We start from the raw sequence: 27,545 nt of genomic DNA on the forward strand, positions 1-27,545 counted from the left end.
TAATTTTTGGGCCAAGCTACTTAATGTAACAATAACGAGTCGCTCAGATAGAAGGATCTAGAAAAGCAAGTCGTCGCTATTATATAAATATAGGATCCGTCAAGGAAGGATCTAGAAACCCTAGTAGTGAACCCTCTCTATAAAAGCGCTTCCTTCTCATTTGGAACCTATTCCATTCTCTAAACCCTAAACGACTCTATCTCTCTTCGTTTTGTTCTTCCTTGCGCTCCTCCTCGTTCGTTCGTTCTCCCTCGCGTAGATCGGCAATGGCGGAGACCGAGACGTTTGCTTTCCAGGCTGAGATCAACCAGCTCCTCAGTCTCATCATCAACACCTTCTACTCCAACAAGGAAATCTTCCTTCGTGAACTCATCAGCAACGCCTCTGATGTAAGTTTCTTCGTTCTTCTCTCTTTTCCTTCCTTTTTCTCTCGTTGACTTGTTGCTTCTGCTTGATTCGTGACGTATTTGTGTTTTTCATCCAATTTATTCTACTACCATGCTTTATTTACCTTTCTAAATTTTGTTAGCTATAGCCTTAAGTTAAGGGTTGAATAGATTTACTGTTTTTTTTTTGTTTAGTTTTTGCTCTGAGATGGTGGATTAGATCTAAGTTCGCTGTGGTTAGGTTGTTGTTTAGGTTTTGATATGTAATGGATTCGATTATTGTTGCTCTTTAACGGTGTTTTGCTCGAGCTCTAACGGTGAGTAGTGAATTAGTGATATCTAATTTATTTTGTATGAGTTAAAATTGGTTACGTTGGAGACGGATTATGATTGGAATGTTGTACTCTGCCGCTGAATTTTTTTACTGTGATGTGTGGTTGTGGTAATATTGGTTTTCTTCTTGTGTTGATTTGTCCTGACATATTAATTAATTATGTGGCTGTATGTAAAATTGTAGGCTTTGGACAAGATTAGATTTGAGAGTTTGACGGACAAGAGCAAGCTCGATGCTCAGCCAGAGTTGTTCATTCATATTATTCCCGACAAGACTAACAATTCGCTGACCATTGTTGACAGTGGCATTGGCATGACCAAAGCTGGTAAGTCGAGATGTTCTTTTGTTGAGATATTTGTGGACCAATTTTTTTGTTTACTTGGTTAGTCTCTAATTGATTTTTGTGATGTTTTTTTTCAGATTTGGTAAACAACTTGGGTACAATTGCTAGGTCTGGTACCAAGGAATTCATGGAAGCCTTGGCTGCTGGTGCTGATGTTAGTATGATTGGACAGTTTGGTGTGGGGTTCTACTCTGCATATCTTGTTGCCGAAAAGGTCATTGTTACCTCCAAGCACAATGATGATGAGCAGTACGTTTGGGAGTCCCAAGCTGGAGGTTCATTCACTGTCACCAGGGATACCTCTGGTGAGGTTCTTGGCAGGGGTACTAAGATCACTCTCTTCCTCAAGGAGGATCAGCTAGAGTACCTTGAGGAGCGCCGGTTGAAGGATTTGATTAAGAAGCATTCTGAGTTCATTAGCTACCCAATTTCTCTTTGGGTTGAGAAGACTACCGAGAAGGAGATTTCTGACGATGAGGATGAGGAAGAGAAGAAGGATGAGGAGGGTAAGGTGGAGGATGTTGATGAGGAGAAGGAGAAGGAAGAAAAAAAGAAAAAGAAGATCAAGGAAGTGTCACATGAATGGTCCTTGGTGAACAAGCAGAAGCCCATTTGGATGAGGAAGCCTGAGGAGATCACAAAAGAGGAGTATTCTGCTTTCTACAAGAGTCTTACCAATGACTGGGAAGAGCATTTGGCTGTCAAGCACTTCTCTGTTGAGGGTCAGTTGGAGTTTAAGGCTATACTCTTTGTTCCCAAGAGGGCACCTTTTGACCTCTTTGACACAAGGAAGAAGCCTAACAACATTAAGCTCTATGTCCGCCGTGTCTTTATTATGGACAACTGTGAGGAGTTGATTCCTGAGTATTTGGGCTTTGTCAAGGGTATTGTTGATTCTGAAGATCTCCCACTCAACATTTCAAGAGAAATGTTGCAACAGAACAAGATCTTGAAGGTCATCCGTAAGAACTTGGTCAAGAAGTGCCTTGAGCTCTTCTTTGAAATTGCAGAGAACAAGGAGGATTACAACAAGTTCTATGAGGCTTTCTCTAAGAACTTAAAGCTTGGTATCCATGAGGATTCCCAGAACAAGGGAAAGATTGCTGAATTGCTCAGGTACCACTCCACCAAGAGTGGTGATGAGCTGACAAGCCTCAAGGATTATGTGACCAGGATGAAGGAAGGTCAGAGTGACATCTACTACATCACCGGTGAAAGCAAGAAGGCTGTTGAGAACTCCCCATTCTTGGAGAAGTTGAAGAAGAAAGGGTATGAGGTTCTTTTCATGGTTGATGCCATTGATGAATATGCTGTTGGCCAGCTCAAGGAATTTGAGGGCAAGAAGCTTGTCTCTGCCACCAAGGAGGGTCTCAAACTTGACGAGAGTGAAGATGAGAAGAAGAAGCAAGAGGAGTTGAAGGAGAAGTTTGACAACCTATGCAAGGTGATCAAGGATGTTTTGGGTGACAAGGTTGAGAAGGTTGTAGTCTCTGACCGTGTTGTTGATTCACCATGCTGTCTGGTGACTGGAGAATACGGTTGGACTGCAAACATGGAAAGGATCATGAAAGCTCAAGCCCTAAGGGACAACAGCATGGCAGGATACATGTCAAGCAAGAAGACAATGGAGATCAACCCTGAGAACCCAATCATGGAGGAGCTCAGGAAGCGTGCGGATGCTGACAAGAACGACAAATCCGTGAAGGACCTTGTTCTGTTGCTGTTCGAGACTGCTCTTCTCACTTCTGGTTTCAGCCTTGACGAACCCAACACTTTTGGAAACAGGATCCACAGAATGTTGAAGCTTGGACTGAGCATCGACGAGGATGCAGCTGAAGCTGATGCTGATGCTGATATGCCCCCACTGGAGGAGGAGGCTGAAGCTGATGCTGAGGGCAGCAAAATGGAGGAGGTTGATTAAACTTTTATATCATGCGGAACGGAGTTGGCTATGTTTTTTCTCTTTTTTTCCTTTCGGATTGCTCTGACAGTGTTTAATGGATAATTAGCTAATTAGCTATAATTTCGTGGTTCTATTTGCGAGTTCTTGGTTGTAGCTTTTTTTTTTTAGTTGGATTTCTGGCGTTTTCTGAAATTCATGATAATTTTCTGGATGGCTTTGCTAACTTGAACATGATCACATCTTTAATCGTGTTAATAAACAATTAATTCTTTTCTAACTTAAAAAACATTGATTTTGTTGTTATAATTGCTCTTTGGAAGAGATTTTTTATGAGAATTGAGGAGCACTATATAATAACAAACCCGTCAGATGACGATATTTTAATAAGAAAGCAATATCCAAATGTTGCCCTTCTTTTCCATTTATGTAGTTTCGTAAGTTTTTTATAAACGTTTTCATAAAATTTCGGAGGAATTTCCATAATCGCTTTTTATTAAATAATTCAGTTCAGTTATTCTTTTTTTTTTTTTACTGCAAAGCAATAAATGGTTAAAAAATATTTTTGACGATACTGGATTAGTGTTTTTTCATTTTGTTTAATTTTATCAAAAAAAAATCAGACTGAATGAAAAAGAAATAAATATTTTGGAGGATTTAAGTTAAAAAAGTTATTTAATTCATTTACAGGAATTTTAACTATCATAAATTATTTAATTTATTTATAAATTTATTAATTATATCAGATTATTATCTAATAAAATTATTACTTAAGATCATAAAAAATATTTTGTTTTTATAATTAAATTTTTTATGAGAATTAAAATTAGTATTTTTTATATTTTACTTGCATTTCAAACATTTTTATCCAAAAAAAAATTATGTAAGTTGGGTTTTCAATTACTTTCGAAAGTTTCTTATTATTTTATTTTATCAAAGATAGTCTTGATTTTATTTTTTTAATTCAGTTGTAAAAGTTTTTAAAAGTCATTGTCAATTTTCTGACAATTTCAAATCACTAAAAAAGTAAACTAAATTTCGAGACTTATTTTTAAATTTGTTTAGAGACCTATTTAATTAATTTTAGAAACAAACAATTTTTTTTTACAGTAGCAATAATTTAATCCTTTAAATTGACCCATTGAAGATTATTAGTGCTCATTATATAATATAAAAGTTACCTAAAAATAAGGAATCACTTTTAAACTATAAAATATAAAAGTTACCTAAAAAATAGTTTATTGCATTTTAAATTTAATATTAGATGTAATAACAAAGAATCATTTATTGTTTAACCTTCAGTTTTTTGGAATACAAAACACACTACACATTTATTGTTTAAGGAAATGATTTACTTTTAAAAATTAAAAAAGTAAACTCTCCCCTATTTTAAGGACTACAATCATATTGAAACAAAGGCAAAGAAGTTATTTACATGCGGTAGACAAGTTTTGACCATAAAGAATTTCAAAATATTCTGAGGTCATGACATACTCATAATTTAAAACAAACTCTACACAACCTTGGAATCTTGCTTTTGAAATTTGAAAAATGGGAACCAAATGTGTCTAGAAGTTTGAAGAAAAAATGAAAGTAAAATCCCAGCAAAAGAATCCACAAAACAAAATACATTATTCAAAGATATAACAAATGTAAGGTAAAAGCAAGGCTGTCTGCCATGCCCTTTTTTGTACAAAAGTGGCCATGCAGCCCAAAGGAAGAAGCCATGGGAGAAATTATCTTCAAGTATCGTCTACTTGTGAATGAAATACAAAGCTCGGGAATGTTGTGGTGATGTCCCTGCCCAAACACATTAAAAAGGATATCAGAAAACACCAGTGAAATACAGGAAAAAGGAAAAACAGATGTTAGTAGTTCACGGCAAGTGTATCAAAGGACCATACTTGTTCATATAATGTTCTATGATCTATACACATCTCACTGCGTCAAACCTGAACTCGGTTAGCATATATATATGCATCTTTTTTGGGTGAACCTAGGGTAATCCTTCAAAGTATTAAGATCCATTTAAAGAATCGACCTCTCTCAATAGATGTTATTCCATTTACATGGGTCTGGGGATTGGACCCCTAACTACATGCATAAGGGGCATGATTATTTGTCAACCATACCACACCGTGAGTAACATATATGACTCTAGATATTTAAGTTGATTTCTTTCTGAATTCAAAGTTAGTATTCATTTTCATGCCCCTCTTTTCAAAATTAAATCACTAAAAAGCAAAGTTAACTGTCCTTCAATATGAAGATATTTTTCTAATTTAGACCTTTTTATCTTTCTTTGTAGCTTAATTTTATAGTATACTAATACCAAATGAGCTGCAGTTAATTTTAGACTTTCCAATGAAGTAAGAGCATATCACATCTCATTCATTTTTTTAATAAAGGGCAGTTATTTGGTTATCTCCACTTGGGAGAGTACCACGCAAATTGACTAGAAAAATAAAATTAAAGAATTACTTGAGGTATTGAAGGGTCATGTTCTTCAAAAGTGACGGATGGCGCAAAACAAGGTTTCTCCACTCTTCCTTGTCAATTTTGCCATCATGCTTTGTATCTGCTTCCTCGAAGGTCTAAGAAATCCAAAATTTAATGTCGAAACTATTCATGTGAGTTTTCAAAAAGAGAAAAAGAGACTCTTAAGATTCTTGTGCACAATTAGAACTTAGAAATGTAAGTGATAGAAGAATAGGGGTAAAACCTTGTCAATTATACTTTCTATAACGTCATCTGATAGGTTCATGCCAGATTCAGCAAGAGTAGCAACTACCATTTGCTTCACCTATATTGAAAGCCATACAAAAAACAGGCTTGTCTCAAACGAGAAACAAAATTTAGAATTAAATCCAAAAACGAATAAGTACCTCTTGTCTTTCAATAAAACCCTGCTGCTTGAGATCATATAGTTGAAAGGAAACTGAAACATGATATCATATGGAGTCAATTTTGGTTTATTTAAAAATGTTATTAAAGAAAATTAAAGACTTGATTCCAGTTGTGCATTGTTCTTAAATTTAAAAATAGAATATAGAAAAATTCATGCAAAAATAATAATTGTAGGGAAAAAAATTTGTGCAACATACATTCGATCTTATCATCAATAGGGGCATTTGGATGAAAAACGGAGAGAGCACGAGCAAACTCTTCAAAACCTAGTATCCCATTGTGCTTTGTGTCAAATAAATCAAATACCTAATAGAGTTAGAGAGAAGTTCATATTAGATTCCAATCACAAGTTGAATTGTGAATCAATTTTTGAACAAAATATAATGTTGAAATAATACGTAAACAGATATAGAACTTGAATCAAAATGGAAGGGAACATGTGAAAAAATAATGTATAAACAAATAATACTTGCATATTAAGCTAAAGGCTGTAGTTCCACATCATGCATTGGTGTACATTACTTTTTGCAGATAAACTAACTATTTCATATTGTATTAAAATGTCATCTTTTTAGTTATATGTACAAACATGCACGCACAGACTCACACTACTTTTTAAAATTATAATTCATTCAAGATACAAAGTTTAACATGTTTTTCACAATTTTCATGTTCAATGAACTATTCAAGCTAGTATATATAAACAAATATGATACTCTAGTGCAATTATAGATGCACCAATGTGGTTAATGCCCACATAGGCACAAAATGGCAACATGGCACAACTTGAACTATCGTAATAGTCTGAAACCTTTTTCTTGGCCCAAAGAGAAGAAATGATAAAATAGGGGACACTTGAACATTTAGAAATGAGAATGACTAGACAAGGTGATTGATATAGATGTCAAACTGCTACAATAATTGCCTTGGAAGATCACAATGACCAATAATAACAAAAAAAAGGAGGACAACCAAAATTCCAGTCATTAAGCACTAGACAGGCAAGCCAATTTTTTTTGTGTGTATCTGTGTGGATATTAACCTGATAGGACCATGGAAAGAGATTTTCATGCTTCAAGGTAAAAATATTTGCATAAAAAACAATAAAAAGAAATGAAAGCAATACCCGATCAGCAAACAGACTTTCTTTTTTATTTGTCTTGAACAATGCCAACTGAAACTCTTCCTGCAAATGAAATCTAAAATTGAATGTAACATCTGATAGATTTTGAAAAGTAAATGACAAAATAGAAAAATAGAAGCTACACTATAAATAAATAAAACTTAAATGAAATATTTATTTTCTTTCATTGTTGAAAAAGGCTCAACTAGTGAAATACAATATGCCCAAAACACAGTTTTCCAATGACAAACCTTGTTAATCAACCCATCGTCGATTACAGCACTGCTAATCTTTTTGAAGAGCTCGTAAAGTGCTTCTATTTCGCTTACACTGACTGCATATACAAGCAAAATAAATAGCTATCTTTAGAACAAATATTACATATTTATTTCCTAACAACCGTATTAGAGGTAACAGAGTCCAGCAAAACAAAGAAGATAATTGCATTTTCTATGCTGTTGCTTTTCTTTTCTGGTTCATCGCCACTAATAAAGTTACCTCAAATACAATGGAATAACACAAGATATAGGACTTCAGAAGCGCATATTCTCAACCAAAGCACATAGGTTAAAAAATCAAAATTAATTTGTAATCAAATTATGTAAGAACAAAAGTGACAATTAATGAATCATAAGCATAAAGTAAGGTTAAGTGCATACACACAGTCTCTCTAGCAAGAAGTTCAGGATCTTCAAGGCCTCTTGGCTGGTTATATATATCCAGGTCACAACATCGTAATATGGAAGCAAATAAAGGCTTAAGTCCCTCTAAGCACCGCAACATGATATCTTTTGCAAATCAGAACACTCCATAACTGTTCCAAGAACAAATCAGTTAGACATTCCATTTAGTTCATCCCTCATAAAGTCATCATAAGCGGGCACAAAACAAGTGAACCTTTTAACCATTTCCAACTCCAGGTGATCAATCCCAAATACCAAAATCTGCAAAATTTGAAAGGCAACAATGGGAGAAAGAAACCTGGCTTCAGAATTGAAACATAATATCCATGACATTCTGATATTAGAAGGTACTCAAATTGAAAACAAAGCAGCATTACTAGTTCCATATTTCAACCACAATCAGGATTAATTTGAATTTGAAGTGCTTATCACAAAATTAAATACTATAAGCATATGCATTCAAAGGCTATAGATTGTGCATTGCTTTGTTCCTTTCACTTTGAATGACATGAAATTGTGCATGTAAATTCACATTTCAATGATGTATGTATGTATGTATGTACACCTATCGAACACTCCTTAAACTCATTCCCAAATGTTTGGATGTTGAAAATTTTGCCACATAAATTTGAGAAATTAACAAGGATTAAGGAACTCAAGATAGAACCATATTTAAAACAACAACAACAAACAAGCCTAGTTCCACGAGATGGGGTGATGCTACATTGCCAATATTAAAAGCCAAATTTTAAATAAATCCATAATCTTAAAAAAAATAAAAATACACACATATACGACAATTACTGATGATTGATAAACTCGGATCCATGATCCCACGTCCATCGTCACACACAAAACCTATCGAAATAACCTCGGAGCAACACCAGATTCAAGTTTCAAAATCCCCGCATCAAAAGAACACAACTCTACAAATCTGGTAAGTGATCAGATTCATTCAGGGAAATTCACTATTCACATGCCCATCACCTCACATGCACAAAAAAAAAAAAAACCCATCGATCTATGCGAACCAGCAACAAATCAACACACACAAAGGAACAAAATTTACAGAAAACTCAAGAACCCCACATCAAAATACACCATATAATTATGTTCTGCAGCCTCATCTAAGATTAAAAAGCAATATGCCGAAGAGGGTAGGGAGGAAAATCAAACCTTGGAGGCAGAAGATCGGGCAACAGAAGAGGGAAAAGAAGGAGTGTGAAGAAGTTTTGGAATTTGGAGTAGTGAAGGGTTTGGTTAGAATTTGGAGGAATTTGTGGAAGTGAGATGGATGATTGCAACGAATGTATCTGTGAAGGTGACGAAAGTGATATGGTCGATGACAGATAGAGTACAACCCACAAGAACCTCTGACAACATATTTTTATATCAAATGGTATAACCCAAATTTCCAGGTCATATGGTTATCTAAAAATGTTTTAATAAAGTTTTTCTACAAAAAATTATATAAAAATATCAACTTTAAGGTTTTCAATTATATTGATTTGTTAATTAAAAACACATAATTTGGGCAATAAAAAATAATTTAGTCTTTTATACATTTCAAATAAGTCAAAACGACTTTTTTTTAAATAATGATCATTTTTAATTTTGAAACAAGATTTTGAATTATATAATAATCGTTTCTAATTCGATATGCAAATTATAAAGCTCAATTGATATTTGAAAAAAAAAATAAACATAGACAAAAATTGTGTGACAACTGAATTCAAAAAATCCCTAGAATTTCGGTCTATACTGGGTGCAGAAGTGCTTTTAAGAATTAGAGATTAATAAAAAAATAAGGATATCAACTCGTGTGAACAGGAAACAACAATATATATTCTAATTTTATCATTAGCTACTCAAATATTATATTATTTTCTAGTTTTTTGGTAAATTAATTTTTCAAGTGATTTCATCATGTATATGATCTTTTTGTTTTTTGATTTCATAGTTTTCGTGTGAGAGAATCTAATTGGAAAAATTATAAATTATTTTTACAGTGTTATATAATTATAACTTGTTTTTTTGTAATGATTATATAATTATAAAATATATATTTATCATCTAGAATTATTAATAAAAAATTATCCCTATTTGATGTGCACCTTAGATCATTTTATTCTCTAACTAATTCTAAAAATCAACCAGTTATTAAGAAAAAACTCCTCCAATGTTACAATTATTTTTTATTTTTAATTTAAAACTAAAAAATAAAAGAAATTGATAGTCGAGGCACTATAGAGTGCTTGTTTCCAACTAATATATATTAATAAGGATCTTTTTATAATAATTATATAATTATAAATATATATTAATAATACTCTTTTTTAAGTTCACAGTATAAATAACTTTTTTTTCTACATTTATAATACATGTCTGTTAAAATTTGAAAATATTTTTCTTATAAAAAAACTGGAAAAAAAATTATTAAATCCAACTTGATTTTAAATTGGTTAAATGCTTAATTATGATACTTAAATAATATGTTTTATGAGAATAATTATGTTTAATCGTATATCATAGTTATATGCGGTAAATCATATCATAAAACTTCTTTAAAATATTTAATGTAATTATACAAACAGGGTACAAACTCAATATCCCTAATTAAATTATTAATTAATCTAGGCTTTCGATGGTACAATATTCAAATATTAATGCTACTAACAAAATATTTTTTTCTTAGTTTTTTTTCGTGAATTAATTTTTTTAGTTTAAACCTCAAATGATCAGAGATAAACTTTTTATGATTTCTTTTATGTTTTTATATTTTCATTTCATATACTCTCATTCAAACCAAGAACTTTAACTCCTTTGCGTGCCACCCTTGAAAAAGAAAAAAAAAAGACTCCTTTGCGTGCTTTTCGTTCTTTAATCAGGGGTGTTTCCAGGCCCATCAGATTAATTTTGATATTCGGTTTAGTTTTTATACTTTTTTTTAACTCAACTCATTTATGAATAATTTCGTTTAGTTTGGACTAATGGACTATCAATTTAAATTTCATTTTTTTATTATAATTATTATTTTATATCATGATTCATTCAAATATTCAATCTAATTAACACAACATTATCAAATGTCTGAAAATAATAAAATTGATTCATTTAACACCATTAACATAATATTTTAAAATAAATTAATACAAATTAAAATAAAATATTTTTCAATAAGATTTATTATAATAATCTGAATTACAATTATTTTTTATAAACTAATTTCTTGTAATAAATTTTACTACAACCAAATTTGTTATAATTAAATTTGTTGTAACCAGATTTGTTGAAGCAAATGAATAAAATATGATCAATTATTATTATAAATATAATAGAAAAATAAATATAAAAAAAGTAAAACAAATGTACATGAAAGTAATACGTTAAGAAGTCTTCCAACACTCCCAATATTAACAATATTAAAAATCAAACCAAACAATTCTAAAAAAATTTATTAGTCTGATTCGATTTTGATCAGATTTATAAATTTAAACCGTGATCCAATTTATACATAAACGATTTTGATATGTTCTATTTGATTTTGATCCAAACACATAAATGACATAACACAAACTATTTGGATCGATTCGAGTCGATTCAGAATCACATGTGACTAGTACCTATGAATATCCCTATCTTTAAACATTTAAGAAAGAAAAAATATCCATACATGTCATGTTGAAAGTGTGATATTGTGATGTGTGTTTGAATTAAATAATTTGCTTATGTAAAAAAAAATTTATAATCATTTTTCTTTTTGTTTGGTAATATTTATAATATTATAATTTAAAATTATTTTTATTATTAGCAAAAAATTTATGCATTTTTTTGTAACATTTCATAATTTATTTTTCTTTACTTCTTTCAATATATCATCTATTTATCTCATATTTTTCTTGTCTCTCGTATATAGTTAAAAAAAAAACCATAGGAATAAAAAAAAATTCACATTACTTTTATCGTAAAATAAACTTCAAAGGTAAAACCAAAAAAACATATTGCTACTTGCTAAGTCACAAGTTTTCAAAAATAAATTGAAAGATATCTTCATGTAGTGTTTAGCTCATTTTTTTCATCTTTTCTTTTTCTTTAAAAGGGATCAAACATATTTGAATTGAAGTTCTAAAAAATTAAAGGATAATTATTTTTATAAAAGAAAACAAGGGGAAATGTAACTTAAAAAGTAGCTGAAGACTGAAGTTGCTTTAAAAATAAGTTACATAGTACATACTCTAACTTCCCTCTTACTCTTATCATGAACCATTAACGTGGAATGATAAAATTGACATATTTAAAAAAGATAATAATAAAATTGAATAAACATTTTGAAGGATTAAAAAACAATAAAATATAAAAATTTAAATGCTAGAATTTTAAAAAATAATATTTCAATTAATGTTTTAAAAAATGTTAAAAATTACTTTAAAAAACTTATTTATCAAATAATCAAACAAGTTTTTCAATTTAAAAAAAAATAAAACTAATTCAAATGATTTGTTGAACATAGTTGATGAGATTTAAAAAAAGTTTTCCGAAGTATTGGTTTAATCATGCATAATATACGTTGCCACAACTAATTCATCGTGACTTTGCTGAGAAGGACAATTAAATTGCCAGAATCATGTTATATATTGCTCTTGATCGAAATTTATATATATATATAAACATGATGTTATAAGCAGATCCATCATTAGTTGAAGCCCATGCTATGCAATAATGTATGTTAGTGTTTGGAGGGGGGACATGGCCCTGATCTTGTTAACAATGAGTTGGAAGGATATAATCAATGTGGGTAAAGTTCCAATGGCCAAATATATCAATAAACATTATAACTTTTGCGTCATCATTAACACCATGAAGTTGAAGGATAGTATGTGATATCCATCACTCTTGAGTCTACCAATGTTTGGAAATTGGAACCCAATCTTCTTCCATTTTCCACTTTCCATGTGACATTTTCCTTGAAAGTGGTTCCAATGTCACATTTTCCTCTCGAATAATTTGAAGATGGTTTGCACTTTTTTTACAAATTAAACTCACTGCCACATCTATATTTTTGAACTAACTAACATGCATCCAAGGAGCTTCTCTATTAGTGCATAAATCCCAAAGCTCCTTTCAACATAAAAAGTCTTACGCTAACTAGAGCATGCACTTTTCTCCCATTTGAAAAATGTTGTGTCATAATGTAAAAAGTTTATTAAAAAAAGTAAAGTAACTACATTATCTTTATCTTCTTAATATAAGATAGTCATAAGTTAATACCTGCCAAAAGAGAGATAGAGTCATAACAATTAAGTAACATTCAAATGTATAAAAAAATGAGGATTTAATATAAGTTAGTCACATTCAAATCTATAAGAAAAAAAATTAGGATTTAGAGAAAAGGAAAGACAATTGAGAAACTGTTGGAGTGAATGAGGGTTTGAAAGAGGAATATAACATGCTGCAATATTATTTTTAAGAAAATACAATATAATTTACTCTTAAATCTACTTGACAAACTATTTTAGTAACTTATAAATTAGTTTAACCAAATGCAAGCTTTAACAGTTTCGAACTTATTTTCAAAAACTATTTCAACTAACATAGTTTATAAGTTCTTAGGATTTTTCTTTTTCAATTTTTATCCTCACCAGTTCACTTGAAAATCCTATTTTACCCTTTTTTATATTTTAGAAACATTTTATTTTATTTTATATGATCACACTTGGAAAAGATTAATACACTAATTTTTAAAATAGTACATACATATAGTTATAATCAAAGAACTAAATACGTTCTTTTATTTTATTTTATATTTATTAGCTAATTATTAGTTAACCTCTTCTTAAACTTTCAATTCAATTAGATAGATTTTAAATTGTTAATTTTTTAGCTTATAACTTCTTATAAATTTTTGGTTAACTTATAAGTTAGTGACATACTAAAAATATTGAAAATTACCAAACAACTCATTATATTGTTATTTCCACGAATTAGGCTTTTCTAAAACTACAAATGAAGGATAAAACATGTAATTGTGATTCCTTATTAGAACATTCACCATTGATATTCCAATATATTCATGATTTATTATGAATGCCACGTAACATTAACAATTTATTTTCTCATCAATAATTAATTACTTCCTTGGATTTAGCTTCTCTAAAACAGGTTTTTTTTTATAACAAACACCTCATACTATTTCATCATAAATGATTGGATAGATATAATTTTTTGGGATGAAGTTAAAAACATGTTTACAAGCATAAGATTTAGACACCTTGTTAGGCAATAGATGAATTTGATTTTTCTACTGACCTTTTGATCTTTTTCATGTCGTCTGCCGTGTATAATAATTGTGTTAATATTTAATAATGATATTTAATTTTAAAAATTATAAAAACTATATAAAAACATAAAAAAAATTAAATCCAACAATGGATAATGCCAAAGACTTTACAATAAAGTTTTCTAAGACACAAAGATGGACATTACAACCCCTGAGATTGTTGCCAAATTTATTATTTATGAAATTCTTCGACTCAAATGTAATATTATCCAACTTAAAGTCTGTCACCTAAAAATAGCTGAATGTAAAGCTAGAGGAGGTAGCCCTCGAAAATGGGTTGTCATACCTATGAAACTCCTATAAAACAAGTTATTATATTCTAATGCAAGTAATATCATTTGTTAATTTTTCATTAACAAAATTACTTACTTTATCTTCTAGAATGAATTGTTCAATTTAAATACGTTAAATCCTAATTACTTTACCTTCTAAAATGAATTACTCACTTTAAAGAAGTTAAATTATCCTTTAACAGTTTAATATTACTCGCATTAGAATATAAATAAAAGGGTGGGTATGTTTGTTGATGATATCTTTATTTTATACCCGTACAACATGCATCATACCAATTTGACTAAGTTAGAGCATCTCCAATAATAAATTTTTAAACTTGGGGACTGTGTGGATTATCTGAAAATATAAATTAGAAAAAACTAATATATTTATCATAAATTAGTACCACTACAAATTTATCTAATAACACCCGTGCAATTGTGTACCAAGAATGTTATTATTTTAAAATTTAGACTAAATTAAATCATACTTTATTTTAATTTATCACAATAATATTATTTTTAAATTAAAATTAAAATGTACTAGTCATTATTAATATAGTTTATTATCGCAGTTTTTTGAAATTCTAATACATTCTATTATTTTAGAAAATCTTATTATTAAAAATAATATCATACTATTATTTTGGTATTTAAATCAAAATAAATATTATTTTAGTATGTTTTTAAACTATATTATTGGTAAGAAATATGGTTTGGTTTTATTAATTATTATAATTTTCATTAAAGAACCTGTTTAGTAAGTTACTTTTTTTATTTATTTATAAAATTTGAACATGAGTTACTTAAGAAAATCGAATCTATTATCATTCAAACCAACAATTTATTAATGTTTTAGTTTAATTTTAAAAAATGTACATAAATATTTTATATAAAAAGATGCACTAATTAAATTAAAATGTGATTATAAATTGGATTCCTCCTCACTTATAAAAAAAAATTCGTTAAAAAAGGTCAAGCTCCTAAAATAAATCTTAATATTACTATATTAGTAATTAGTGATTCACTCTCGGATATGGAAATTGACAAAAAAGAAAATGTTAGTTTACAGGTGAAATCCTAGCCAACCCTAACCAATTGGTTCCACTGCAATGAAATTTATACTCTTTAGTCTTTCCACGTGGCCTTCACTTAGCAAGACACCGTACTAACGAGCCAGACCCGTAACCGCAGAGAAACCTGTATCAGAATTACGCGACCCGTTACCCGAAACCCGACCGCAACTGATAACCCGACCCGTAATAGGAAACCCGACCCGTCACCATCTTCTTTGTTGGTTTTGTTTTTTTCTTTTTTCAAAGGCTCAAATGCAAAAAACACTGCAAACCCTAAAAATTGAAGCTCCGTTTTTTGCTCACAGCGCGCCACAAACCGTTTGTTGAATCGAAATTCGAATAGCGAATCAAATGGGGAAGAGAAAAGAGCGTCGCCGCCTCGCCGCTCTCGGCAACGCCGGTCGCAGAGTCAAACTCGATCTTTTCGCGGAACCCTCTGGTATCCACTACCTTTGGTTCCTTTAACCTCTTTTTTGCTTTTGTTTTTAATTTGTTTTTTTTTTTTGTGATTAATTTTTCCTATTGCTTCGAATTCAGAAACCTTGATTCTGGCACATATCTTTGCTGCTTATGGATTTTTTTTTTTTGTTATATTTGTATTATTTTTGCTTTATAGGGTTTGTCATATTATGTTGAAGTTTTGTGGAGAATGACAGTAATATGATTTGTATGTGAATTTGTTAATTTGGTACTACGAGACTTATCGAATAATAAATAACTTACGGTTTCAATGACTCTTATGATGTTATATCCCATATTCTATTATTTTGCTTTCTACTTTTTTCTTCTTCATATTTTGTTAAAAGTTTATTGGAAGTGATAGTAATATGATTTGTATGTGAATTTATTAATTTAATATTTTGGTACTTATCGAATCAAATAATATATGCGTATTGCACTGACTCTTATCTCATATTGTATTATTTTTGCTTTCTGGGTCTTTTTGCCCATGTGTTTTTCACAATTGAATGTGTGTGTTGTTACATGTTATTTATCTTTTGATGCTTTTGTCTTGGGCAAATAAAAGTTTTGAGTTTTCTCATTTGGGCAGAGTTACTTACCATCGGGGTTGTTTATACTTATAGTTTATATCTAAGTATTATGTATTTGTCTTTAAAATAATTGGTGTGTGCAATGCTAAAGAATGTGCTAATGAGTAATGACTTGTGGAGCCTGTGCGTAAGACATGTTTTTAGATTGGTGTTTTGAAACTCTATGCTTTTGAGTGTTCAGTGTATTGCACCTGTCATAAAGGATGCCTGGGAATTCTTAGCGGCACAAATTATGGAAGTGGTTTTTGATCCATTTTGGTTACTTGCCATGTTTTTAATTTTACACCTTTCCAGGAGAGTTGGGTGGCTCCACTCTACATGGTGATGCTGGAGGAGATACTGATTCTCAACATCGTGATGGGTCACCCAATTCACCCTCTTCTTCAGGTGGGTTCTGTCAGTTTTCTCAAAAGGACTATATTTAGAGGACTTGAGTGCTCAACATTAAATTGGTGGAAATATGGAACTATATATACAAGACATGTTTTGTTGTTTGCCCCAAGAAAATGTTCTCAGACTGTTGGGCTTCCGTGGTCTTGGGAACATTCATTTCAGATGAGGTCGGCCTTGCCAAATTGAAATATGAATGACTCCTAATCGTTTTCCTCCCCTTTTGGCTGCATCAAGGGATTACTGAGGTTCAGACGGTAGAAAGTTTTATCGGTTCGTATGTTTCTGGCTTGATTTGCTTAATGGCTTACTGACATTTCCCATCTGTAACAGGTGACAAGATGATACAAGCTAAAATGCTTGTGAATCTATTTTTTCATCCTTAAGTTGCTTTTTGTCTTTCTTGTCAATTGTAGCTCTCTTTTTTTAAGTAGTTTTTAAATCCTTTTGGCATTCTTTTTTTAATATTCTTGCTATTGCATGGTCAATAAGCCAACATTTATGTAGTTTCTAACATGCTGGCATCTTGTCTTCAGGTCAACAACCACAGAATCCCCTGCTGTTACTTGGGCAATATAGTGATGATGAAGGGGATGCCGGATCAAGCAAAGGGCTTAATGATGCAAATGTGCAAAGTCCCATGCTTAATGAAGAGGTATTCTACTACCTTCATTTGCATTCTAAGTCAAAACTTTGGTTTTGTCATACCAAATATGTATCTGAGCTTCATATCTGTGGTTGGCCTTGTATGGTGCTTAAATTGATATTCTTCATCTGTTGATCTTAATAATTTTCCTAATTGATTCTCTTATGGTGAGGAGGGTATGCCAATATTGGGCCTGGTTCAATGTTAGTATATTGTTTGAATTCCCCTAGGCGTATATTTGATGGATCAAGCACAATATACTCAGGTTATTTGAGAGAGCGATTTCCTGTCTTCCTGATGGGTATAAATTATGATTTTTATGTGTCTCTATCATTTGTTAGCAAATAGTTTCCTTTGCTTGAGGTCCCCTTTTCTGATGCTGTAATATAACAATTTTTATTTTTATTATTAGGGGCTTATGATTTGCAACAATTTATGAGTACTTCTTTAGATTGGAATTCTGTTTACCATAACTGGTTCCTAATATCATACGATATTCATATTTATCTAGCACTCTCTAGAAGTATTAGCTATGTGTACTCATTTTGCATTTCATTGCATTATTTGATATATAGGGTAAGGGTATATTCCTGTGCCACTCACGACAATTTTAGGAAATATTGTCTGTGGAATAGGTGTATGGTACTTCTTTCTACAAAGAATAAGCTATGTTTTTATGTGCTATTTATACTTTTTACTGTTTTATTTTTGTCAGACTAAGGGTGTACATGATGAAGAATCCAAAGATTTGGACATCAGTGTCCCAGTAGATCTTGTTGCTCAGAGTAATGGACTGCAAAATACAATACAAAATTCTGCTTCACTTGATGTTGCGTACAGTGAAAGAAATGAAAGCGATGGTGCTGCTGGTAGTTTGCAAAATGAAATGATTTCCAAAGATCAAATATATGTTTCTGAAAGTTATGATGAACAAGTTGTCACTGATGTTGGTTTGGGGTGGAAGATGGTGATGCACGAGGAAAGTCAACGGTGTTATTACTGGAACATTGAAACTGGGGAAACTTCATGGGAAGTGCCCCAGGTCTTGGCTCATGCGGATCAGTTGGCTAATGACTCAATACCTCATGCTTTTGTCAATGATAAAACAAAGAGTGCTGCTGTTGGTGATAATTCCAATGTGCTCTCCGCGGTGATGCAGGACACTTCTTCTGCTTTCATAATTGACTGTTCGCTGGAAGCCACAGTGGCTTCTCATAAAGAATTGTATGGTCACGGGTCCCAAATTAATGGTGGTAGTGTTGAATGTACAAATCAGAATCAAGGTTCTGATGTTAATGGAAATGAATTGACAAGAAATGATGGTCATATGAGTTTATCTGATAAGGGACACCATTCATCTGTTTCCAAGTTTGGTGTTGAAGAACAGCAATTGGACATTGTTTTTCCTTCTCGTCTTGTCGAACAAAGTGAGAGTTTGTTAGAGAGGCTGAAATCATTGAAAAAGTAAGTATCTAATTTTAGCTTCTCTGCATCATTTATTTGCAGTATTTTGTTTGATTATTTATTTCATAGTGTGAAAAGCTTATATCTTCCAGTTCCAGATTTAACTAACAGAATACTACACAGGTCAAAGGACAATCTGCAAGGCCAAGACTTCTTGTCAAAGTACATGCTAGAGATTGAGATTAGGCTCTCTGATATTAGGTCTCTTGCATCATATGGATCATCTTTGCTTCCATTCTGGGAGCATTCTGACAGAAAGATAAAATTGCTTGAAAGTTTGATCACTGATGATTTGATGCAAACTGGTAATTCTTCACATGATGAAGTTGAGGATGTTGAGGATAAACTTGTCCCTGTCTCTGAAGAATTGGCTGACCAACTGAATGGCATGGGACATGAGTCCGAGGTAGATAATAATAAGAACAAAGGGAGCCTTCTTACTTGTGATGTTTCTAATGAATCTCAGGTTGATGCTTCGGCTGCAGTTCTAGAAGATATCAACAATAATATTTCTGCCAATGGTCAGCATGTTCCATTGTCTAGTTCTCCTGGTAGTCATATGGAAACAGATGTAGAAATTAATTCAAAGGTTGAAGCAATTATAAATCCTCAGGAACCAATTCATAAACATGGGTATAATGTTGGGGAAGATGTTGATATGGATGTGGACATGGAAGTCGAAGATATGAATTCCTCAGGCAATACTACTGTCATCGATGTACCTGTTGCAAACGATTCCGTGCACACAGATCAACTGGTTCAGTTGAATCCACCTGTTGACTACCATTCTGTGTTGCCTGAGGAGGGTGAATTTGTTCCTCCTCCTCCAGATGATGAATGGATTCCTCCTCCACCCCCTGATAATGAGCATGTGCCTCCACCACCACCGCCAGACAATGATCAGGTGCCCCCTCCACCTGGTGACCCACTAGCACCTTCTTATAGTGTTCTCCCATGTTACGCAGAGACAGGGCAGCCCCTTTCTTATGCTCAATATAGTCTATATCCTGGTGTTGCTGCTGAATATTATGGGCAGACAGCTGCTGAAGTCCCAAGCAGTAATATATATGGACAAATTGCTATGCCACCTGCACAGATCTACTATAATACTGCAGTTCCTAACATTTATAGTGAAAATCCTCAATTTATGATCAATCCAACTGGCACTGTTGCTTATTATGAGGTTCAAGATGGTATGTTTATATTGGTACCATATTGGTAGTTAGTGAATTATTTTCTATTTTTTATTGCAGTAAATATTCTTATCTGACTTGGTTCTTTCAGCATTTTTTTTTATAAATTAATCTGAGTTTTTAAATTTACCAGGAGCTGGTTCAAAGTCCATACCTGCTATCAATATTAATGATTCTGGTGTTGGTGAGGCTGACTGGGCATCTTGTGATTCTCCGTCCACCTCATCTAGCATCCATGCACCTGCAACTGTTTCAGTTGACGAAGGTGTCTCATTGCCTCCTGCTACTGCCAAATCTGCTGCAGAAAACAACACATCATCATTAGTTCCTAAAGCCCAAACAAAAGGTACAGATACTGAACAAGTCTACTGTTACTGATTGGGTGATCCTGTTTTAAACTTAGCTGCTTGTAAAGTTGAGGATTGTTGCAACCTAGGGGTTCTTAAACTCATTCCTAGGTTGTTAGCCATTATGTTTCCAGAATTGATCCCCCCCCCCCCCCCCCAAAACCACAAAAAAACAAACTTCTTTTGCCGTTCTTGTGATGGGCTTATCCAGTCATATTAGTGGTTTATTTGTCAGCATGCCTTTCCAAGTTTCCATACACTTTCTTTTTAAATTGATTATAATTAGGTATTTTTTTTTACAAATATTTGCATACACTTTCTTCCTACTTGCTTTTATTTGTTCATCCATGAAAATTTGAAATGTATTTGTTGAATGCTGTTCATGCCCCTTGTGAGCTACTTAGCTGCATGATAAATAGCTATCCTGTCATTTATGATTACTTACCTTTCCCCTCCTTGTTCTCAGTTGCACGCAATAGGAAACGAGCAGTTGCAGTTGGATCCTCATTAAAATCTAATAAGAAGGTTTCAAGTTTAGTAGATAAGGCAAGTTTTTTTACAACAAAAAGTATTTATGTTTTCTTGATATTTTTTAGATTTTATACCCTGGATTACTTCCTCTTCAACGTGAAATTGATCTGTAGATGTTTATTGATTATTAGTGGAAGGCAGCTAAAGAGGAGTTGCTCGAAGAAGAGGAAGAACCTGATAGTGTGTTTGAGGTCTTAGAAAGAAAGCGTCAAAGGGAAATAGAGGTTTGCATGTGTAACTTACTTTCATAAAACATTGCAGTCTTCCAAATTTTTGTTTCTCAAATTCCTTTGATTTTAGGAGTGGCATGCCAAGCAAATTGCAAGTGGAGAGGCCAAAGATAATGCTAATTTTCAGCCTCTAGTTGGTGATTGGTATGGGACTCCAGAAACCTTTAATTTCACATCCACCCATTGTCCAGCTTACACACAATAATGAGATTTTTTGTTTTATTCAGGCGAGAGAAGGTCAAACGCAGGAGAGCACAAGCAGCAAAAGAATCTGTTAGTACACCGCAAGATGCAATTGAGCATAACCAGCAGCAACACGATCTGAGTGAACACTCTAAGGGTCTCCCAACTAATTGGCAGGTGTGTTTTCAGGGTTCTTCCCTTTTTTAAAAACAAGGAAATCTAATGTAGTGTATTTAGTTTGTGAAATGCTGCTATGTCTGCTGTTGTCAATTTTAATCAAAATTTATTAGGGTAAAATTTGATTCGAGGAGGATGGGTTGAAAGCATTTTTGAATGCACTTATATTTCTTCTTCTTTAACAGAGCTAACTTGTTATCACTTTCTTTTTTAATGTTCCTTTTGTAAACTTGTATCCATTTTTGCCTTTGTACCCTTCAGAGTTTCTTTTATTTTCTCAATACTAATCACAAATTAATCAGTGCTGTGTTGTATGCAACAAGGTGGTAGGTGTTGAATGTTTAGCTTAACAGCAGTTCAACAATATTCATGTTCGATATATGGTTGTACGTGTTTTGAAACTGTGAAATTGGTTCATAAAGATGTTATATGATGACATTTTGATCTCATATTCATTTCAATTTTTACTTGGCTTTCAGGCTTACTGGGATGATAGCACAAAGCAGGTTTATTATGGTAACACTATAACGTCCGAGACAACATGGACTAGGCCAACAAGATGAGCAGTGATCATGCATGGACAGCTACACAGTCTAACATAAGAAGGGTTTTGATGCTTAAAATATTTTCTTTTTTCCTCGTATTATGTTACACGGGGTTTTAACTAGTTCCTGGAGGGCTTACTAGAAAACCATGATGCTTTTGTTTGATTTCTTCCTGCCTTTTTGGTTTATTGCGACCGCACATTTTTTTGTTTTGGAGGGGGGAGGCGGGGTCAGAATAGCACCATGGTAAATAGTTATTTTGGACAAAGATTTGTGTATAATAATCCAAAGGAAAGGATTTTAATAACAGAAAAATGCATATAAGACCTAGTCACTAACGAGAAGTATTGGAATCTCATGTAAGAACTGAACTGAATCAGCCTGTTGAACAGGAACTGGTCCGGATGGCGCTTGGAACCGGACATCATACAAAATTAGTGAACTGCTCAGAACTGGTGCTTCACCGTTTGTAGCAGTTCCTAGAAAAGACTTTCTTTGCAAATTCCCAAAACTATGTCCTCATAATTGTGCCCTTCTATCATCCAGGAACAATTTGTTAAGATAACTCAACTTCAAACAACTAGTCGTGGTGCAGTTCGATCTGTCTTCCCACTGTATAAAAAAGGAAAAAGTATGGAACAAGGGGGTTAAAAAGAAAATGGTGGGACCCAAGTTTCAAATAAGCAAACTCCAATAGAGTCTTTGCATTGGAGATGTTCCAAGTGCGAGGACAAAGAGTGAAAATCGAAATAATTTATGTGAGCTTGTGAGGCTTTGTTGAAAATGTATGAGTTGGTGTAGATTGACCTGTCTTTCCATCATAAAAGGAAAATGGAAGAGTCTGGAACAAGTGGGTAAAAAAGAAAATGACAGTTTTGTGCACAAGTGACAAACGAGACCCATTTTAATTAATGTACACCATTGGAGGTAAAAATGTCTCGAGCTTCTTAGAAGTACACGTTTTGAATAAGCAACTCCAATAGAGTCTTTGCATTGGAGATGCTCTCTAAGTGCAAAATTGCAAATGCTATTTCCTAGTTGTGGTGTGACTCGTGTCCATTATAGATGTATTTTTTTTTCTTATCTTCATTTTAAGCGCCTACATTACTCCCACTTTCACACTACTTCCTATCTCTCCTGTATTTGAATTGAATACTGCAACAAATACTTGCACTGTAAAATCTAATATTGCCTCAATCAAATTTTGACGTGTGAATATTATAGACTTGATAAAAATTGTTATGCATTTTTTTTAATATGTTCTTTATCTTTCATATTAATTAGACTATCTCATTTATAATTCTTTTTTATTTTCTCATTCCTTAATAAATGATGAATGATATAATAGGGAAAAAAATATTTAATACTTTATTGAAATGTAATATGACAATCAAAACGAGACAATATTTTTTTACTAAAAAAGTCAAACAAAATAGGATGGAAAGAGTAACATCTATTCGTTTTGAGATTTAACTAAATGTGAGGAAGTGTGTGTGTGTGTGCGCGCACCGTTATTATTACCATTTTCGTTGTGTGTGTGTTTCAAACCTAGCCACAAGGTCAAAGCAAGGCCAATCTTGTGCTAGTTCAGAGGGCTGATGGCCCAGAGTCCAAGGTCAAAATAAGCCCCGAAAAATTAAGGAAGTTTATAAATTGTGTAATATATTTTTTGAATTAGTTTACATTATTTTCATAAATTGATAGAATTTACTATGTCACCTCGTTTCTCATATTATCTGACTTAAAATATGGTGTGACAAAATAATAAACACAAACTTAAATTTAAATGGTTAAGCAAATTAAAATTATAATATAGTATATTGATAAATAATAAAAGTATGTAAGCTTTAATATAGAATTATGATACTTTGTCATAGACGATGGGATTGAAACAAGAGAATTTTTTTAGGAGGCTAAGTATAAAAGTTAAATTAAAACCATAGTTTAAATTAATATATTAAATTTACCTAAAAATTAAAAAATTCATAATAATTGATCACATATTTCAAAAAATACAATTATATAAAATAAACAAAAAAATACAATATTACAGGAGAAAAGAGATTATGGTAGCAATTTTAATGATATAAAATCTTGTCATATTTAGATAACATATGTCTAAATTTTTAAAAGAGTGATTGGTCCTCAAAACAAAATTTAATTGTAAACTAAAGAATAATTAGAATAAGCAATCTTTGGTTAAAAAGTAAATACCAGAATGAAATAATATTTCTTTAATTATATTTTTATAAATAAATATTTAGGAAAAAAATAAAGAGACCTGTAAAATTAAAAGGAATGATGATAGGATGTTGTTCCGGTGAGCTCTGGTTGAGTTCCGGTTGAGTTGTGGTGAGCTGTGACTGAGTTTTGCCAAGTTGTCAACCTTTCTCCTTTCGTTCCTTATCTTAGCAAAATCTCTGATCTCCTAACCCAGTGTCGGGGGAAGTACCTACAAAAAGGACTCCAACGATCAAGTCAATTGAGTTCGAGGTGTTTATGTATTTGTGTATGGAGTGATTAAAACGTACCTTGTTATGTTTTCTTTGGTCAATATATACACGTTCGACCTTGAGGAGGTTACACTGACTAACTAATCCTTTAAAAGTTGTGTGTGATCGTGGGGAGCTAGTGGTCACCATTAGCTGAGTAACTGTCGAGTTCATGGATTGTACGGTACATAAGCACCACTAGCTAAGTAACTGTCAAGTTCATGTGTTGTACGGCCCCAAGCTCTAAGTTCATTATGAATGATAGAGTTTTATGTGTCATTCGACCATGATGGAGACCTTGGTCTTTTGATCACGTGTCGACATAAGCCCGCCAAACTCACATGATGGGTACTATCGAGTTGAATAAATTGGGTAGATATGTTAAGTGAGTTTAAGATGGATTTTAAGTTTCCTTATATATCATTGTTTATATTGGGAGAATGTTTTCTTTGAAAAACTAAAGTTTAGATTCGACCTCTTGAGAAGTGCTTGAAAAAGCTGAGGTTTGAATCCAACCTCTTGAGAAGTGCTTATAAAAATGAGGTTCGAATCCGACATTTTGAAAAGTGCTTGAAAAGCTGAGGTTTGGATCTGACCTCTGGTCATTATTAACTAATCTCGACATATACTTTTAAATATACTAGCATATAACAAAATACACGAACAAACATATAACTTGGGCAATGTATAGTGTAAAAGGATTTCATTGATAATTTAGTTCATAAGCATCTTCCTTTTACATGGATACTTAGGTGTGCCTCGTTAAAATCTCTTTAGTAAAATCTTTTTTTACAAGTGTAAAAAATATTGAAGTAAGAAAAATAGTACACTACTCGATTTTAACTATAGCATGACCTTAAGTGAGTAGCATTCCAGGTCCAAGAGATGACCCTCCAAAACATATTTGGTTGTGGAAAGCAAACAGTTCCTTCATCTGGGTATATCCTGCCGCTCTCGCTCTGAGTTTTTCCAAATCTTTGGGTTGCTTCTAACAGAGGTTGTCAATGAACAACCCAGGTTTCAGTGCTATGATCATGGAATAGAATGCAACACCAGGGTTAAGATCTCTAATTTTGATGAAGACGACCACTTATCTCTCCATGAATGACCACGACGATTCGTCATTAGTTTGACGCAGATTGACCAAAGCTACAAATATGGTGTAAGGTTGTGAATGAGGACGACTGATTGCATATTGAACTTCGAAACATTGGGCTAAGGTTGTGAATGAATCAACAGATCGCAAGGGTAAGAATTTGTACCACGTTAGTGCTGGTCCCTTGAGGAAGGTGGAGAAGACCTTGCACAACACGATGTTGTCGTTTGAATATAAGTTTACCTAAGTGCTAAATATGTCCAGATGTTCCTCCGGATCTGATGTACCATCATATCTTTCAATATTCAATGACTTCTAGGTTATGGGCAAAGGTATGCCCATGATGCCATCGACAAACGAGTGCAAGTGAATTACATCATTGTGGATATTGAGAGACCTAAGTTTGGAGTGGATTGGGATTTCCTCCCGATTACTATAGAAGGAGAGATGAGTATGATTTTCCTGATTTCTCATTTCGGCATGGGTGGGTGCTTGAAAGGATGGAGAGATTGGTGGGGGTGGTGGTGGATGATGGACGACAAGCCTTGCTTTAAGGTTCCCATTCTCCTCCTTTAACCGCCGCATGTTCACTTTGTGCTTTTGCCTCAAGGACTCTAAGTCGGCCGCAATTTTCTTGCGTAAATGTTCCATTTGTGCTCTCATTTCCTACATTGCTGATGTCTCCGCCCGGGTGGAGTGTGCAGACGACTTGGGATCGCCTCTCCTTGTTGCTACCATCTTATAACCGAAGGAAAAAATTTCCTCGACCCCACAGTGAAAGCCAAATGTTTCGATTGAGTTCTGATGAGTTATGGCCAAGTTCCGACGAGTTGTCTACCTTTTTCCTTTCGTTCCTCGTCTCAGCGGAATCTTCGATCTCGTAACTCAATGTCGGGGAAAGTACCTACAAAAAGGGCTCCGACGATCAAGTCAATTAGGTTTGAGGTGTTTATATATCTATGCATGGAGTGATTAAAATGTACCTTGTTGTGTTTTCTTTGGGTCTATATATACACGTTCAACCTTGAGAAAGTTACAATGACAAACTAATCCTCTAAGCGTTGTGCGTGATCGTGGGAGTTACTGGACACCACTAGCCGAGTAACTATCGAGTTCATGGGTTGTATTGTGCTAAGCACCACTAGTCGAGTAATTATCAAGTTCATGAATTATACGGTACAAATACCTTTTGAGATGTGCATTCATTCTCAGTGGTAAAAATTAGAGAAAGAGGAGAGAAAAAATGTGGTGATATAGAAAGAGGGGAGAGAAAAAAATATAATGTAATAGAAATGTGTTGTAAAAGAAAATAAAAAATAAAAAGAAAAATGAAATGAAAGAATTGTAAAATGAAATTGTAGAAAATCTTTATTAAATATATATATATATATATATATATATATATATATATATATATATATATATATATATATATATATATATATATTTGTGTCTACATCTTTAAAATTGAATAATGGATATAGAAGTAAACAGAATTAAAAATGTTATATATCTTTTTTAAATTTATTAAAATTGTTATTCGTTTAACATAACTTTTAATTATGTCTATTTTTCATATAATAATATATATGTTTACTTTTTCTAATACTTAATACAAAAAGCATCATCTATTATTTTTTGCCTAACCCATAAGGGTCAAAGTAAAAGGGAACTTGATCAATCTTCTATATTCAGTCATGAATAATACACTTGAGTTCTGGAAAAATTTAGAATGAAAAGTGGAAACAATAATACACTCTTTTCAATATAATGCATATTTATTTCAATTTATTTTGACAAATAGTTACTTATTTTCTATCTACATTAATTTGTTTTTA

At 32.5% G+C, this 27,545-nt stretch overlaps 3 protein-coding genes across 8 annotated transcripts; 2 read left to right on the forward strand and 1 right to left on the reverse strand.

Annotated features, from left to right (window-relative positions):
- The first annotated feature begins 197 nt into the window (after nucleotides 1–197).
- On the forward strand, nucleotides 198–3,155 carry HSP90-1 (heat shock protein 90-1). The gene is made up of 3 exons (NM_001249683.2): nucleotides 198–389; nucleotides 904–1,045; nucleotides 1,141–3,155. The coding sequence occupies exons 1-3, from the start codon at nucleotides 267–269 to the stop codon at nucleotides 2,982–2,984; spliced, it is 2,109 nt and encodes a 702-aa protein (NP_001236612.2). The 5' UTR covers nucleotides 198–266; the 3' UTR covers nucleotides 2,985–3,155.
- A 1,322-nt stretch (nucleotides 3,156–4,477) lies between these two features.
- LOC100809649 (calcineurin B-like protein 3) lies at nucleotides 4,478–9,075 on the reverse strand. Of its 3 annotated transcripts, XM_003551351.4 has the most exons (10): nucleotides 8,853–9,075; nucleotides 7,891–7,937; nucleotides 7,653–7,807; nucleotides 7,245–7,327; nucleotides 6,997–7,056; nucleotides 6,068–6,176; nucleotides 5,849–5,901; nucleotides 5,686–5,766; nucleotides 5,445–5,557; nucleotides 4,478–4,763 (listed from the first exon to the last, which is right to left on the reverse strand). In XM_003551351.4, exons 3-10 carry the CDS (start codon nucleotides 7,774–7,776, stop codon nucleotides 4,706–4,708), a joined length of 681 nt encoding a protein of 226 aa, XP_003551399.1. In that variant the 5' UTR covers nucleotides 7,777–7,807; nucleotides 7,891–7,937; nucleotides 8,853–9,075; the 3' UTR covers nucleotides 4,478–4,705. The 3 variants fall into 3 exon arrangements, with proteins under 3 accessions (XP_003551399.1, XP_014626656.1, XP_040868031.1); XM_014771170.3 differs by lacking the exon at nucleotides 7,891–7,937 and having other exon boundaries at nucleotides 8,853–9,053; XM_041012097.1 differs by having other exon boundaries at nucleotides 7,653–7,937; nucleotides 8,853–9,053.
- A 6,487-nt stretch (nucleotides 9,076–15,562) lies between these two features.
- Nucleotides 15,563–22,434, forward strand: LOC100805568 (uncharacterized). Of its 4 annotated transcripts, none has more exons than XM_006602051.4 (11): nucleotides 15,563–15,800; nucleotides 16,708–16,800; nucleotides 17,340–17,458; nucleotides 18,165–18,913; nucleotides 19,037–20,106; nucleotides 20,240–20,452; nucleotides 20,920–20,999; nucleotides 21,116–21,208; nucleotides 21,285–21,358; nucleotides 21,442–21,574; nucleotides 22,054–22,434. In XM_006602051.4, the coding sequence occupies exons 1-11, from the start codon at nucleotides 15,713–15,715 to the stop codon at nucleotides 22,135–22,137; spliced, it is 2,796 nt and encodes a 931-aa protein (XP_006602114.1). In that variant the 5' UTR covers nucleotides 15,563–15,712; the 3' UTR covers nucleotides 22,138–22,434. The 4 variants fall into 4 exon arrangements, with proteins under 4 accessions (XP_006602114.1, XP_006602116.1, XP_006602115.1 ...); XM_006602053.4 differs by having other exon boundaries at nucleotides 15,745–15,800; nucleotides 16,708–17,136; XM_006602052.4 differs by having other exon boundaries at nucleotides 15,745–15,800; nucleotides 16,708–17,076.
- Nucleotides 22,435–27,545: the final 5,111 nt, after the last annotated feature.

Source organism: Glycine max, chromosome 18 (assembly GCF_000004515.6).
Source record: "Glycine max cultivar Williams 82 chromosome 18, Glycine_max_v4.0, whole genome shotgun sequence".
Classification (NCBI taxonomy): Eukaryota; Viridiplantae; Streptophyta; class Magnoliopsida; order Fabales; family Fabaceae; genus Glycine; species Glycine max.

What these genes read in the sequence shown, in the direction of transcription:
- HSP90-1 (NM_001249683.2), top strand. Translation starts at nt 267, where the DNA reads ATGGCGGAGACCGAGACGTTTGCTTTCCAGGCTGAGATCAACCAGCTC. An exon ending in TCATCAGCAACGCCTCTGAT is followed by an intron (nt 390 to 903) that starts GTAAGTTTCTTC and finishes GTAAAATTGTAG; the next exon opens with GCTTTGGACAAGATTAGATT. An exon ending in CATTGGCATGACCAAAGCTG is followed by an intron (nt 1,046 to 1,140) that starts GTAAGTCGAGAT and finishes GTTTTTTTTCAG; the next exon opens with ATTTGGTAAACAACTTGGGT.
- LOC100809649 (XM_003551351.4), bottom strand. Translation starts at nt 7,776, where the DNA reads ATGTTGCGGTGCTTAGAGGGACTTAAGCCTTTATTTGCTTCCATATTA. An exon ending in TATTGATGATAAGATCGAAT is followed by an intron (nt 5,902 to 6,067) that starts GTATGTTGCACA and finishes ATCATGTTTCAG; the next exon opens with TTTCCTTTCAACTATATGAT. An exon ending in GTTTTATTGAAAGACAAGAG is followed by an intron (nt 5,767 to 5,848) that starts GTACTTATTCGT and finishes CTTTCAATATAG; the next exon opens with GTGAAGCAAATGGTAGTTGC.
- LOC100805568 (XM_006602051.4), top strand. Translation starts at nt 15,713, where the DNA reads ATGGGGAAGAGAAAAGAGCGTCGCCGCCTCGCCGCTCTCGGCAACGCC. An exon ending in TCCTAAAGCCCAAACAAAAG is followed by an intron (nt 20,453 to 20,919) that starts GTACAGATACTG and finishes CCTTGTTCTCAG; the next exon opens with TTGCACGCAATAGGAAACGA. An exon ending in GTCTCCCAACTAATTGGCAG is followed by an intron (nt 21,575 to 22,053) that starts GTGTGTTTTCAG and finishes CTTGGCTTTCAG; the next exon opens with GCTTACTGGGATGATAGCAC.